The sequence below is a fragment of the Brugia malayi genome, assembly GCF_000002995.4.
Source record: "Brugia malayi strain FR3 genome assembly, contig: Bm_v4_Chr2_contig_001, whole genome shotgun sequence".
Classification (NCBI taxonomy): domain Eukaryota; kingdom Metazoa; phylum Nematoda; class Chromadorea; order Rhabditida; family Onchocercidae; genus Brugia; species Brugia malayi.
In genome coordinates this window covers 3,495,300-3,511,375 of record NW_025062476.1, presented here as the reverse complement: position 1 = coordinate 3,511,375, position 16,076 = coordinate 3,495,300, and the positions used below count along the sequence as shown (strand labels likewise).

Genomic DNA, 16,076 nt, shown 5'->3' with positions numbered 1-16,076 from the left:
AATATAGGATAATATATCAAATCATTTATATCATATATCGTTTAGAAAATAATCGAAATAATCCAGAAAGAATAGAAAATCTGTGAATACAACAACTAAGAATAACAAATATAGAAAGTATATATATATATGATAAGGTTACAATAAAGCATGCATAATATATGTATTATTGTGCGTTGCATGCACTATTTGAAGTACGAAGTTATACAAACAAATACAGATCTAGATAGATTAAATGCTTAGTTCAATTACACACTGTATGCTTACAATTTCTCAGGAAAATATTGATTGGAATAGATTTTATTTCAAATATAGATGAACATTTTCAAGAGACGGATATTTATTATAAGTTAATATGATTGTGCTATTGTGTTATACTTATATTTAAACCCTATCATCTATGATTGAAATCTTGACAATTGAACATGCAAAAAGCCTTTCATTCAATAAATTCATGTATTTACATCACGATTATTAGTAAATTCATTTGAATTTTCAAATGAATTATATGGTGGTTCTTGTTGCATAACACCAAAGCAATTACAAAATGGTCCGATTAGTTGACGAAACAAATCACAGCAATCTATAATAAATAAAAAGTAGTTCAAAGTTGGTATTATCCTCATAACAACAGCTTTTGACTTTCAGAAAAACATGAAAAATCGAAAAATCTTAAAAAAAAAAAAAAAAAAAAAAACCATATCTCTAATCAAATATAAAATATAAATCAGCCAGAGAACCATCTTATTTCAAATTTGTTTCAAAACTTTTTTAGATACATGTTGCTATATTTCAACAAAACTTGAATGGAATCTTCAAAAATATTAGGAATTTATTCTAAACTAGAAACATAATTTACATTAATTCCTTGAATACACCTGCATAAATCTGTTTAGAAAGAATAGCAGGAAAAATTTTTTTTTACCTAATTTGAGTAAGTTTCCTGAAGAATACTCAAGCCGTCTTTCCTCAGCATCCGTTAAATTACATGAATCTCCTGCACATAAAAGTTGTAACAGTGACTTTTCTTCACTTTCCTGACCTCTATAGCGATCCTGTAATCTTTGAAAATATGAAAAATCAACATGGTAATATTAACTTAAGAAATTTTTTTCAACACTACAATATTAGAAATTATTGCTGAGAAAATCTTCAATTCAGTGATACATAGCAACAATAATAAATAGGAAGAGTAGCTAATGGTTACTTACATAATATCAAGCAACGATAAGGCTAAAATTTTATTATGCTAATTTTTTAATTTGGGTATTCAAAGTATTCATGCATTTGCCATTTTTCTTTTCAAAGTAATTACTTGAGTTGTCTATTTTTAATTCAATTATCAAGAAACTCTCTTCTAGATTTGAAATAATTTTCTTTCAAGACTATATTCTTATTTCTAACGTATTATTATTAGTCAAGTAACATAATCAAAAACGTTAAATAAGAAGAAAAAATGATGAATATTGAGGAAAGACTGTTTTTAAATTTGGTAAATTTTTAGGAAACATACCCTGATGACTTCATAAGCATCCATGATAATAGCAATAAATAGTGATAAAACTACATAAATGAATAAAGATACAAATACATAAATGTAAGCTGTGCCAACTATATTAATAATTGTATTAGAATCGTTGATAGTGAAAAATGTAGCGAACATATCATCACCATTTATTAGTGAAAATAATGCTTCTGATGATTTCCCTAATGTGCGAAACTGAAATTATCTTGAATTTAACAGAAAATTTCGAATCAACCGGATAAAGAATAACAATTTAGTGCAGAGTAAAAAATTAGGACGGAAAATATTTCCTATAACTTCAATTATACCGTAAAATAAGATATTATAATTCATTAAATAGTTTAAAGTAATCACTAACGGCACGTCAATAAGTAAAATAGGATGGCATATATTATGATATCAGTAATAATTCTTATGTTGCCAAATTCAATCATATCAATTTAGGATGATCAATTAGACAAACTCTTTAATGATAAAATTAAAATAACACTCTGCATAATATCTCTTTTAAAAAAACCTTTAAACTATACGGTCCAATTATAACCCATCCGGCAATAAGAAAACCAGCGTAAAGAACAGCTGCACATGACATAAAGCGAAGAATATTTGGTAACGATTTCTTCACTGTTAAAATTAATATCTAAAACAAAAATGTTACTACTAAAAAAAAAAAATACCTAAAAGATAAAATTCACAGTTAAAAGTATTTTATTACTACATAAAGAATTTTTTACGAACATAAACCAACATTATATTTTGAAAAGAAACAGAAGTAGCGTAGTACACCAACGTACACTAAAAGGGCACCAGTGCCCAGTAATACACCAGATGTGGTGAACAAATCATTATCAAAATCCTGAAATGTTTATGAAAATTTATATCAATAAAAAAAAAAAAAATATTTTAAGCTGAGATTTGAAGTCACAAAACCGTTAAAGATTTAACAATTTTATGAAGTCAACTTCCATATAACAGGATTTTTCCTCTACCCAAATTTTCTGTGGCTAGAATTTAAGCCTAAGATTAAAAGTATATTCACAGTAATAGCTCAATATGCTTTAAAAGTTTGTCACCCTACATTTTGATAAAATTTCTGATAGATTTTCAGAACAGCAAATACAATGGTAAAAAGACTTACTCTGAATTCAATTGTGATTTTGCAAAGAGTGCCACAGATAATACATATATCGTTTGCAACAATCATCACATACCAAAAATTTAGGAATTCCAACTGATCACTTAGCGATAACTCACGTCGCAACACATTCCGAACAAATTTTGCCGTTGCCTAAATTACAACAAATTAGTATTAATTAAAAATTGATATGTATTTGTCATAAGAAATTCGTTACTTTCAGTAAATGAAATAAATTGCGAACAGTTATAGAATTGCAAATCTCGAATAAAAAAGTGAATCAGAGAGTATAACACAAGAAGATCAATAAATATAAGGAATGATATGACCGTACAGATAGATGATAATCAAAGCTGATGGCCTGATATTAACAGTGAGATTTTAAACACAAAAAAAAAAAAAAAAAAAAAAAAAAATTTAAACTCACCAATTTCAGGAGATGAGCTCGAAGAAGAGCACGACAACAGAGTATTAACGATGCGATACACATCAACAAAACCAAAACATCAATAATAAATATAATAATACTTACTGTTAATGTACCATCTCCTGATATGATAAGTGGTACAGATACATATCATTTACAAACAGATATATAACATAGAAAGTTGATCTCTTATCACTAATGCAAGTGAGTTGACATTTCCAGCATTTTTTTCTTTCTTTTTAATACTTATAACACCATGTTTCTTGTTTTCAAAGATGCAAGCTTGTATTTTCTAGGAAATTAAACATAATCAACAAGAAGGTATAGATACATGAACCATTTGGTAAACATTTCTACTAAATGGTTCATAGCTCGTCTTTCTCTTTTTCTAAAAGACGGAAAAACGAAAAAAAAAAAAAAAAAAAAGATGAGAAAAACAAACTTAGTATTCTATGAACTAAAAAATCATTCAGATTATTTGATAACTGATACATACCATGTACAACTCGACCATTGCACAGAGTGACGTAACTAATAACTGTTGATAGAGAAATGTATACTTGACCAGTATGTCGTGAGTTGTCGAAAATAATTGAGACCTAAATAGTCAGTATTATTATGTATGAGTGAAGATTACGATATCGAGGAAAAAGACTAAAAAAGAAAAAATTATCATATCACTGACTACTGGAATCAACAGTAGCTATTCTAACTACTGTTAATGTTTACTACATGTAATTTTTTTTTTTTTTTCTAGCAGATTAAATATTATAATTGAAATGATAATTTGATGCCACAAAAATCTGACGAACAGTTATTAATTATAGTAGAAAAGGCGATAAATTTCACGAAGAATTGATAAAAATTTACTTGAATTAAAAAACATTCTGGTCGCTCATCAGTTGAAATTGTACTGAAATGAATCGTTCGTAAGTTGAAGCTCAATACACCTTTTGATATGATCAAAGCATCTTCCGGTTTAAATGTAATCTTGCGTTCTTCAAGGAATTTTCTCATTGAACTTGCATTTCGACGGATTTCTTCCACTTCATTTTTGTTAAATTTCAATAATACACAATCTATAAATGTGTCTCGACTGGAAAAATTACAACGATAAAAAGGTTCGACAGCAAATTCACCTATTTTTACTTTTGAGTGGTAATCTTTCCAATCAATATTCTGTTTTCACTTTCATTTTGGTGCGAGAAAGTATAGTCATCTGGACATCAAAAAGAAATTTGCCAATATTTCAAATGAAAAGGTATTGAAATCAGTTTTCAGCCAAGAGTTTTAAATTATTTTGTAATTTCATAAGATATAATTAAAAGTAATGCTTCCATATAAAGGATATATAAATGTATAACGGACAACTGGATCTAGTTATTGAAAATACAAAATTAGCTTTTCGAAATCTCCAAAAAATATTCCAAAATGAAAATTAGTCTAAAATTTGAAATATTATATAAATAAATAAATATTAATATCAATCAAAACAATTCCTCACCATTAATTTCTGAAATATCAAATTCATAAGTGTTGTTAAAAACCGTCACATTAGCAATTTTTTTTAAGCAAAATTGCATCGGTGGTATATCGTCAATGGAAATATTGTCAACAAATTTCGGATCATTAATCTGCACCGAAGTGTAGATATCCTGATTTCTCAACGTATCATACGAAAAACTGGCAAATGAGTCTTCCTTGATTGAATAATACTAGAACAGATATATATGCCAGCATTGACAAGAGTTTCAAATTTCAATTCACATTTTAAATCATCTTTTAAAATTTAACACTAAAATTCCATAAACTGATTATTCATACTTATTAGTTTTCAAAAAACTTTCGCATCTTTGTGAATTAGAAATGATTTGTAGTCACACACACATACACAAAAAAAAAGAGAAGCTTACAGCAACAACCATGAATGCAAACTGATCAACAATATCAGTACCGGTGTAAACGGAATACCGACCAGATGACGGTGGATAAATGAGTGCATCACGCTCATTATTCCAATTTTTTAAAAATTTATGTCGGATTACCGCATGTGTTTCATCCATAAAATCAACATGTAACATACGTAATTCGGCAAAAAGCATTAGCTGGAAAAAAGACGTAATGATGAATTTACCCAGTCAATCAGAAGTAATTGATGATAATTAATTAATTAGTATAAGTAGTGATTTATAGTTTCGTATCCACACGATGCACTCAATTTACTGAAGAGCTAATTAAAATCTAATATTTTTGCTGAAAATTATAAAGTTTCCTAAGTGGCATTACCTCTTCCTTTATTGTAAACTATGTAAAATTCAAAGTATCTTTTTTTTCAATAAATTTAAAAAAAAATTTTAAATTTATCCTACTAGTAATCAAAAAAATAAAGGAAGTATGAATCAATTAATCCTTATATATAGGAAAATCAACATGAAAAGAATATTTATGAAAGCAGAATGAAACAGATTTTCGAAGAGAAATATCTTATTAGTATTAAAAAAAACAAAAAAACAAAATTAATCCTAGCACTGTCAAATACTCATCAAATCAGTTTGAAAGAATATAGCTCTTACTTGTACAGAAATAAAAACGATTTTGAAAATCTGTAAGACTAATTTAAAAGGAAACTGATGGCGCATTTTCCATTTTGTTATTGGATCCATGAAAAAAAATTGCAAATGTCGACGTAGACGTTCGCCATCTTTACGATTTGATGCTGATAAAGTTTCCAGGATATCTTGTTGCATCCTGTAAAAACAATTTTACCTGTCTTATTCGCAAATTTTGCCCGAAATTTTGATGCCACTTGAAAATAAATTTGTAACTTAAACAGTTCATTTGTTATCTCCTATTAATGAGGCTAGAATAATAATTACAAAACATGGTAAGAAAAAGCAATTTCTCACTGACTAAAAAAGTGTTATATATTGACCTATATTAAGCAGAAAGGATATTAGTTGATAATTTGACTAAGTAATCAATATTTAAATAGTGCCAAATATTGATATCAAAAAAGATGCTTTCAATTAAAGTATGACTTCAACTATTATCCTTAAATATAGTTAAATTTTTATCCCACAAAGAAATATTTGAGATTAACAAAAAATGAACCTAAATTAAACTTATTTCTGCATTTCTTCAAATTCTTTCCTTTTCCTACCTTTTAGTATCTCTAATTACCATTAATTAAAATTTTTTTTTTTTCATTATACAAAAAATAACCGATCAAATTCAGCCGATGATGGTTGCATATCGTTAAAACTGTCACCGGTTACCTGTCGTCCTTCATGCATCTGCAAAATATCGAATGACACAAAAGACATTATTAAGGGATAAACAATCGAGTAACTGAGAAGAGAACACGAAAAAGAAAAATGTAATTACACCATTCGGAGCATTGACCAGATGAGCAATTATATTCAAATTAAACAATTTATTTTCAGATTCTAAAAGTCTGATTGTTAAATTCAAGATATTAAAATGATTAGTAAAATTTAAACTCTTTTTTTAGAATGACTAATCCTAAATTTCGAGAAATAATTACAGGATTAAGGAGATAAAATAATTGAGAGTTGTATGGGGAAATGAAAGTCATTTAAAAATAATGAAATTTCTAAATACGAATTTCCAAGCGAAAAAAAAAATTTTATCCAAACCATTTGGTTGCTTCTCAATAATTCAATCAAATTAGATGAAGAAAAGAGTAAATAATACAATTACTTAAAAATAAATAACTAAATTATCTTTTTTAAATACAGTATATTAGATGATGCGAAAATAATTATTTTCTTGCATTGTTCAATTTTTGTTCTTTCATATTGAAAAATATGATTGACCATATTAAATATCATTTTTATGCTCAATTCCTGTTGTTATTTTTTCTCTTCATTAAATAACTTATATTAGTTATTATTTCACAGACTAATGAAGTGGCAAAATGAGAAAGCAAATTTTTGATTTCATTTCAGAATGAGTTATGTCATAGAATAGTAAAGATAAATTGGTAATATCAACAATATGTTTAAACCAGGAAATGACAACAAATTCCATTACTACAAGAATAAACAAAGCAATTTCTTATTGAAATATCTCACTTAGTTCAACTAATACAGATGTATTAAAGAATAATTATAATAAATTCAAATTTACTCTCCAAAATGCAATTATTTTTGCAGAATAGCATCGTCACCTTTAGTATAATTTAACATCTCAATCACTTATCATATCATCATGACATTTCTACTCCATCACTAAGTGGTAGTTAATGTTGAATGATTCTGCAAAAAAAAAAAAAAAAAAGGAAAAGTTGAAATTTGAAAAATCAAAATTTATCTTACAAATATAAATCAATTCTTAATGTATTTTTGTTAATTTTTACTTCGCGTTAGTACAATTATCAAGTTCTAAGTCTACATAATTTATTTCTAGCATTACAAGTAACTGATGTAATTGTAATTCATGCCATTCGTTTTGCTAATGATTACGATAACAGTAACAATAATAACAATAACAATAACAAGACCATCTTACTTGATCAATTTCATAGAAAGAAAATTATCAAAATAAGTTGTAATTCTGTTCGATAGAAATGAATGGATGACCAGAAACAGTCTACATTATCACTACTACTAATATCATTACAATATATCTTTCTTATCATCATTTAGTCATATTGTTATCAATAAAATTTACCTACTCCCATATAAACTATCATTTCATTCTAATTTTTGTTACCGCACATTCACTGATTAAACAATTCTTTTGTTTTCATTTTTTTTCTTTCCTCTCTGCTTTTTCTCAAATATAGCTTCTTGTGAATGCAACAACAGAAAAGCATTGAGTGTTTGGCTTTTTTTTTTCTGGATTAATTCTTAATTTTTATTTTTTTACACTTTTAAATTAGTTCTTGTAAATTACAAAGTAGTGAAATGTGAGCAAAAAATTTAATGTGTTTTGATGAAATATGAAACTTTCATATAATTAAGCTAAAGACTTACTAAACTCTCCAATTTTGGAAATTTTCGATATTTTTTTTTCCTTTTAATAATATATAATAGCTATTAGCTGCTATCTTACATAAAATTATTCGATATTTTAAGTATACTATGAATATATACATATAATAACTTAAATAAAGGGTCATCATAGAGTTGATGGAATTAATCGTAAAAGCAATTAATTTCTAGCAATAGAATTTTTAATTCGCTGATGTTCCTATTTTGTTCAATATATTGTTCATTTAAGAAATTTTAGAAAGAATCAGAATAAATCGAAAGTATTCAAATTGTCATAAGCTAATAAGCTAGTAACTTTCACAAAATTATCTCAACTACATCGTTAGTTTTCAAATATTCCACACTTTCATCATATATAAAAATATTATAAAATAATATAGCATCGATCTTCTGGACCGGTCACTTATGCTATTTTATGAGATTCAACTTCTCCCCCAACTTCTGCTTTTTCTTTTTTTTTTTTTTTTTTTGCCTATTTTGTAGTCCACAAATGAAGAAACATAAATAAATAATCCCCAGGATAAATAGATCTCTAATTTCTGATAAATCAAACAAAACTATCATAAAGTTTGATAAAGCAATCAATAACGATGAGTGAACATAAAAATATGAACATAAAAACATGGAAATATTTGTACGTTCTTTCAATACCATCACACATGTATGAATAAATATATATTAAAATGATCTGAAAATAGATTTGAAAAGGAGAATGCAACTAAAATTGTTAAGGATTTTCAAATGTTTATCATAAAATGCATTCATTCATTTTCTATAGGAAGAAATGATAGATTACTCAAATTTTATTTCAGAGAAAGAAACATGGCAAAATGGCAAAAATAAGAAATGAAAATTCTATTATGTTAGGGAAGGAATGAAAAGATCGAACAAATTCTATGATATTATTCAAATATCTTGATCATTAAAACCATTCGATTATCGATTACCGAAGATAAGTTAAATAAGCACAACTAGATCCAAAACTTCCTTTCCTTCTCAGCAGTCGAAAAAAAATAATAAAAACATAAACTCATTGGCAGTAAACAAAAGTTCAGATGATGACTTCATACTGAGTCTATGTTTTAGGTAAAAAATTAAAATGAATTAGTATTATTAACAAAGGAAGTAGCTACAACTAATAATCAAAAACGTAATAACACTCAACCTAAAAAAACTAGTGCTTCCAAAAAAAAAAAATAGTTTTTACACTGAGTAACTTTTGAGAAACTTGTTTAATTAACAAAGAATATGATAAGTGGATGAGTTCTGTCCTCTAAAAAGAATTGTTATCTAGTAATAAAGCATATAAAAAATAAAACAAAATTCTAGATATATAACACCGCAAAGAGAAATACCCTGGAAAGTTACAGGATAATTTTCTCAAAATGAACGCTTCATTCCAAATTTTTCACATAGTACGTATTTATAAAAACATATCAAAAAAAGTAAGCATCAAGTTTAAGTATACAAAATTGACTTCTTTGTACAGAATGATGCAATATTTTATCTCTGCAGGTAATAAAGTAAAAAAAAAAAAATTAACTAGGATACAAATTGCACCATGGGGTCCTGAAATACATGGTTAAAATCTGGAAATGCACAAAACAATCTCAAATTAGTGACAAAGAAGTGAAACTCTCGTATCCTCTTCAGGTCATTTAATTGAAAAGCAATTATAAATACATTATAAATACAACACGACTGAAAAAAAAAAAATTGCTGTTCTAAAAGTTAGTATAATTCACTGAAATATTTACTATCTACTATGTCAAACAGTCAGAAAAAAAAAAATTACAGATAAACATACGTGAACTGAAGAAAATAAGAATGAACTCAAAGTATATTTTACAACTTGAACATAGAAATAATATAATCATGATGCCTTGAAAAATGCAATCAACAAAATATTTGACGTGATTACTTTTGATGATTTCAAATTATATGCAAACTTTGAAGAGTAATCGTTGTGTGAAAGTTTTATTACTAAGAGTAAACGGAAAAATTACAAGAGACTGGGTAATAACAAGTTAATTAACCAAGTAAATGAGTAATTAAGAGACTGCACTAAAACTTAATGAAATATACAGAAGAGTTCGATCGTCTTCCTATAAAATCTGAAGAAATATAATTAATTCTTAATTAAAGAACCATTAATAATATGAACCTTACATGTACGCAAGAACGAAGCAACTTTCTTAGATTTCCCATTCTCAACTAATAACCTCAATTATCACTAATATAGCAAAGAATTTACATGTTAATAAAATTATTTACAGAATCGCCAGCTGCAAATACTGGATCTCCCATTTTTGTAGTAAAAAAGTTCGAGTGGTTTCTTGATGAGTTGCCTTCATGGCAGAAATAGCTCAAAGCTGACCAAATGTATTCGTGATCAATTCGGGATAGAAATGTTGCGCGAAGCTAGAAATAAAATGATATAAATATAGACAAAAAAAAAGCTGATGTTTAGCTTACCTTTAACAATATTTCGATCTAAATCTCGCATAGAAACATATCATCAAAGTTGCTGTCTAGAATTCACGAATAGTATAACATTAGTAGCTTCAACATCATAACACGATTATTATGTTAATAAAATTAATCTTAACAAATTATACTAGACCGATAGATGATCTGCTATACAACATAAAATTTTATATGACTCCGTACAAAGAAACTTTATTTTCTAAGCATTTCGCTTTTTAATTTTTCATTTCATTTTCAAACATGCTTTAGAAAATCTCGATGTATCTAACTCATTAAAATTGTTTTCTATGCTTGTTTGATAAGCTGTAGATATGCGCAGTCTATCAATGAAAAAACGTGTAGATAATGACAGTTAATAAAAGTGTGCATTAAAGTTAATTTAGTGGCATACTGATTTATTTCTATTACCAATAAATTTTTAGCAGACATAAAATAGCCATTTTCAGTCATATAAAGTCAATATTCTCAATAAATCAAAAAAATAATCTCCAAAAAACAAATAAATTAATTTATTATAACTCAAAAGAGAATTTAAGCAGAAAACCTAATACTGACCTTATCTGCTGAATACTTAAAGCTAAATTGTTTCTGTAAAAAAAAAGACTTAGCGGTAAATTCAAATGTTTTAATCACAAAACAATTTTTAAAAAAACAAACGAACAAAAAGCACAACCTGCAGTTCAGCTGTACTGATCACATTTGGATGAATATTTCGAGCTAATATTGTTTCCGCGGCAAACAGAAGAGTAAAATTATTCACCGATGCTGTCATCTTTTCTTTAAGCTGAATTTAAAAAAAAAAAAATTGGTTTAAATGAAGTATTTTGAAAATTGTGCGCGTATAAATTTCAATTTTATTTAATATGATATTTTCTTTTAAAATACGATTGTAATATTTTCCAAACGCCCAATATGAGTCATAAGGATTCACTATAAAAGACTATAAAAGAAACTATCTTTTCCATTACCTTAAATAAAAAAAAATCAATTTTACAACATTATATTATCAAAATAATACATTCGTAAGTTGAACCATTAAGTCTGCATTTGCTATACCTCAATCTATTCTCTACTGTACATTCAGTTTATTTCAGTATTAGAAATAATAAATTCAACAGCAAACAGAACTTTTCTGATCAAATCTACTCAAAGTTGAAAACTGAATTAGGTCTTGCCAGCAACTGATAGAAATACTTACCGCTTCCAGAGTTTTACTTGCAGCATTCTTTAAATCGTTAATTTTTCCACCAAACAATGTTTCATCAAAACCACAGTCATAAAGGAGTTGACGCAAATTATGACCAAACCGGAACAATGATATACTAAGAACATTTGCCGCGACAGATGGATCTGGTCGCTAAAAAATGTTTCGTGATACAACTAAACTCTAATAGGTAAGCTAGTGGGATTCACATTTTAAACAGGAAGATGCATTTCAGGAAAATGCTGCTTATTAAGTGTTATTTATCAGCAGTCATGATTTTCCGTAAGTGGAAATATGATTTTCTAATTAGGCTAATTTTGTAATACATGTATTAAAATATAATACTTTATTTGGATCAATTTGTAGCATATCCCGAATAACCATTTTTACTGAACAGTCCACCTTCTTCGGCAACGGTGGCAGTTCACATTCCACATACTGATCGCTTCTCATATGATTGTAGAACGGATTTGTTCTGCAAATGATTTGAAGGTTTTATTTTGCTCTTTTAACGAAAAATTCTGAACAAATCTAAACGTTAAATTTTTAGAAAATTATGAATCCATTTGAGAAATACATTCTAAATTTGTAAATTAATTTTTGACTTCACGATGCATCAGAAATTACTTTCTACAGATTATACGAACGACAATCACCGTCGATGACAATGACCTCAGTATGCGTGGATTACTTCACTAATTTTAAAATTAAACTTTTGCCTTGTAAAAATTTCATATCCAATTGTAGCAGCAGCCCAAAGATCTGCCATATGAAAATCAACCCAACTATTGGGAGCTGGATGAGCGCAACGGATCTGGAAATTTGATATGGAGGTTTCTTACAATGAAATTTCCAAACTAATAATCAATTAAATGAAGTCAAAACTGGCGTAATAAAGTATTCTGCATATTACTGACATGGAAACTGTAAGATATTGATCTTTTTCAGAAAGAATAGAAAGTTAAGTATGGAAGAAATGACACTATATTGTAAATGTGTTAAGTTGTAAATTCTTTCTTAAGAAAACCCAACACTAAATAAATTTTTGAAGGAAAAATCAAATAACGAATAAACTATCAAAGAGTTTACTTCTGGAGCTCTTAGTGCCAAATTTCCTCCAAGATGGACCGTATCCAAGTCATAACGTACTTTCCAAGACCCTGTTGCTAATGCACAACCAAAATCGCTCAGTACCAAATGTGGTGCATCATCTAAATAAGATATTTTGTAAACATAATGAAACACGTATCTCATAACATCTGAAAGACAAGGAAAAACTTTTTGCAAGTAATTTCTAGGATATAAAAGGATATAAAAAACCATTGCTTAGAAAGATGTGAGATGCCAACTTCAAACTGAAATAAGTAAAGGAAAGAAAAATCAATGAAAACTTTGCCATCGGAATCGAAATCGAGTAGAATATTATCTGATTTTATATCGCGATGACTAATTCGATGATTATAAAGGTAAACAATTGCTTCCAGAAGTTGTCCAAACATAATCTTACCAAACCAATAATTTCTTTTATGCGTAAGTACATATTCTCGTAAAGTCATTCGATATCTGAAAACTAGAGCATTATTTTCTTAAATTTCTATTGACAGATTCCCAAAATAGGAAATGGAAGACGTTATCTAACAAATAAAAATTTTGCTCTAAATTTTTCGACTCATTACCTTCATTATAAAATAGACAAAAAGTCAAAGTGAGCAAAGGAAATACTATGTAAAAAATTATGTTAAGAACTTTAACCTACTGAAGTACCGCAAGTTATTTGCCTTCTCATAACTATAAACAGTGTTTTGGGTTCATCAACAATCAATCCATAAAAACTAGCTGTTGGCAGAGCTTCTGGATACAAACGTCGAGCATCCTCCAATATTGGCATACAGTCTGTGAATGCTTTATACATTTGCACTATATTTGGATGCCCATGCGGCAAAAAAGTCATACTGCAAAAATCTTAATTTCTATTATCCTCTAAGATGTAAAGTGTTATTACGTGACTCTAATCTTCATGTTTAGTGAAGACACAAATTTCGTAAAATCCATTTTAAAAAAAAAAGTGTAAAAACTGACTGAAAAAACATAACGTACTTGGCCATAAAACCAATCAGCTCTGGCGGTTTTTCGATCAATGGTACTAGTTCTGTACCCATATCTATCCATAGATGCCTTTCTGACGCATCAAATTCATAATTATACATCATTTTCAGTGCATATGGGTATGCCTATGTGTAACATTTTTTTATTTAAATTGAAATAAAAGAAGAAAAACTAACGAAATATATTTTGAAAAAAAAATTTTTTTCTGTTTTTAATTTGAGGAAACTAGTTCTGTCGAATTTTCAGAAACTCAATACCTCAATAAATTTGAAAAGAGAAAAAAACTAACAACAACAGGATCTTTCGTAGCCGACTGCTTCCTTTGTGAAAAAGAAGTGAAAGGTAAGTTTGCACAAATGCTAGAAGGAAGCCTTTCAGCTTTCTCTAATGTACGTATACGCGCTTCATATACAGCAGCATCACAACCGCAAGCAATATTACTACCTTGAAATGAAAACTTTGGCAATACAGATGATTGTACAATTCAAAAGAAAACTGAAAATTAGACATTCAAAATTGAATTCAACAAATGTTTTGTTTACGATTGTCAGGAGAAAAACACTCTTTTGTGTTTGAGAAAAACACCTTTCACTCTTTCAATTAGAAATATTCAACTTTCACTAGGAAAAAATGGAAAAAGGATGGATGTGAAAGAAAAAAGTGAATGATATATATTAAAGAAAAATAAAAATGGATTAGCAAGACAAAAGTTCCTACAGTCAGCTCCTTAACCTTTTCCTTCTTTCCTCTCTCTAAAAATTAACCCAAGCGATCTAATTTTTCGTTCAAGCGATTAGCGAATGGTATGGATATAAGAGTTTCTCCTTCCACTACTACCACCTATTTCATTCCAGTAGAAAAGGATATACAGCGAAGATAAGCCATTATACAGGAAGGAGAAGAGCAACATATTTAAAACTATTCCAATAATATATATTAACAGCATTTCACCTATTTCATAGTCCTCAAGCCTGTTGGGTATTTCCACAACTCGTAATCCGCTATTATACCTTGTGTTTGTTTGAAATAACTTCTGAAAATATCAGCAATTATCATTCTTTCAGTCAGTGAAACAGAAAAATGCAAAGGGTATGTACGGTGAAAAAATGTTCCGGAGAATCAGCATCAAATGAATTCTAAAAAATCTCCCTATATTATTAATAATCCTCTAACAGATAACCAGGTTTATCAACTAAATAATTTTCCTACTTCTTGATTAGCATTAATAAAAAGTGGTATCACCTTAATTCTTTCCGAAACATCAGGGTTAGAATAAATTTTCAATAGAGGTCTATTTGATCGACTGATACCCAACAAATTGTTACTTCTCCAATTCTTCTGATAACTTGTCAACGCAAGTGGTCGTATTATAATTCGCCTCCAGAGCTTAAAATAATGATATGAAACAATAGAATTCAAAAAGAAAAGATTCCAAGGTTAATTTACTCAAAAGATTCTTTCAAAAAAAATGAAATAACTCAATCACGTCCAATCTGGATTTATATATATTTATGACATTGAGATCTTTAACTAATAATAAGAATGGCAATGGCAAGTTCAATTTGAAGACCAATAATATTACAGTATTTCTCCTCTCGACATAAAGAATTCAGATACTTTTTTATTTCATCTACAATCTCTTACCCAATAATATCTACAAAGTAAACTATACTGTTTTACTTTCTTTTTGCTAAAAACAAAATTCCTCCTTCCCATCTATTCTCTTTAAATTTATAGATGCTAACAAAACTTAAAATAAAGAAGAAAGAGAGAGAAAGCAAACCGTTAAATCACGACCAAGTACTTTACTTTTTAATATCGGACGACTGTACCGCAGAATTGTAGTACTGGATCGTTTCAACAAAAATCGTAATGCAAACCAAAATTTTCGCATTTTTCAAAGATTCTAGAAAGGAAAAACACAACCAATAAGTTTAGATTCCATTAGTAAAATTATAGCACAAATCACTAAAATTTGATCAATTCTGGACACGATTTTATAAAAAAACTATAAAATGACATGCTGTATCATTCACTCCGATATATCCTAGTAGTACCAAAGTACATTAAAAATATGAATTTGGATCGCCTATGAATAACTTAATAATGCTTGTAGCTAATCGTAATTTATTTGATTAAATTTATCTATAATAGAAAGACAAGGTCAAATAAATTGT

The 16,076-nt window shown here is 28.0% G+C and overlaps 2 protein-coding genes across 2 annotated transcripts; both read right to left on the bottom strand.

Moving 5' to 3' along the window:
* Positions 1 to 452: 452 nt before the first annotated feature.
* On the bottom strand, positions 453 to 6,380 carry Bma-cup-5 (the record flags this gene model as incomplete). The annotated part of the gene is made up of 13 exons (XM_001896180.1): positions 453 to 583; positions 926 to 1,055; positions 1,514 to 1,720; positions 2,043 to 2,165; positions 2,274 to 2,381; positions 2,664 to 2,813; positions 3,088 to 3,209; positions 3,584 to 3,686; positions 3,958 to 4,166; positions 4,592 to 4,802; positions 5,001 to 5,192; positions 5,661 to 5,835; positions 6,310 to 6,380. The coding sequence occupies 13 exons, from the start codon at positions 6,378 to 6,380 to the stop codon at positions 453 to 455; spliced, it is 1,932 nt and encodes a 643-aa protein (XP_001896215.1).
* Positions 6,381 to 10,352: 3,972 nt separating this feature from the next.
* Positions 10,353 to 15,793, bottom strand: Bma-pink-1 (Protein kinase domain containing protein; the record flags this gene model as incomplete). The annotated part of the gene is made up of 13 exons (XM_043078298.1): positions 10,353 to 10,523; positions 11,263 to 11,373; positions 11,788 to 11,946; positions 12,139 to 12,268; positions 12,513 to 12,607; positions 12,883 to 13,004; positions 13,190 to 13,356; positions 13,572 to 13,745; positions 13,891 to 14,024; positions 14,189 to 14,343; positions 14,851 to 14,932; positions 15,142 to 15,285; positions 15,683 to 15,793. The coding sequence occupies 13 exons, from the start codon at positions 15,791 to 15,793 to the stop codon at positions 10,353 to 10,355; spliced, it is 1,755 nt and encodes a 584-aa protein (XP_042934232.1).
* Between the last annotated feature and the right edge of the window lie 283 nt (positions 15,794 to 16,076).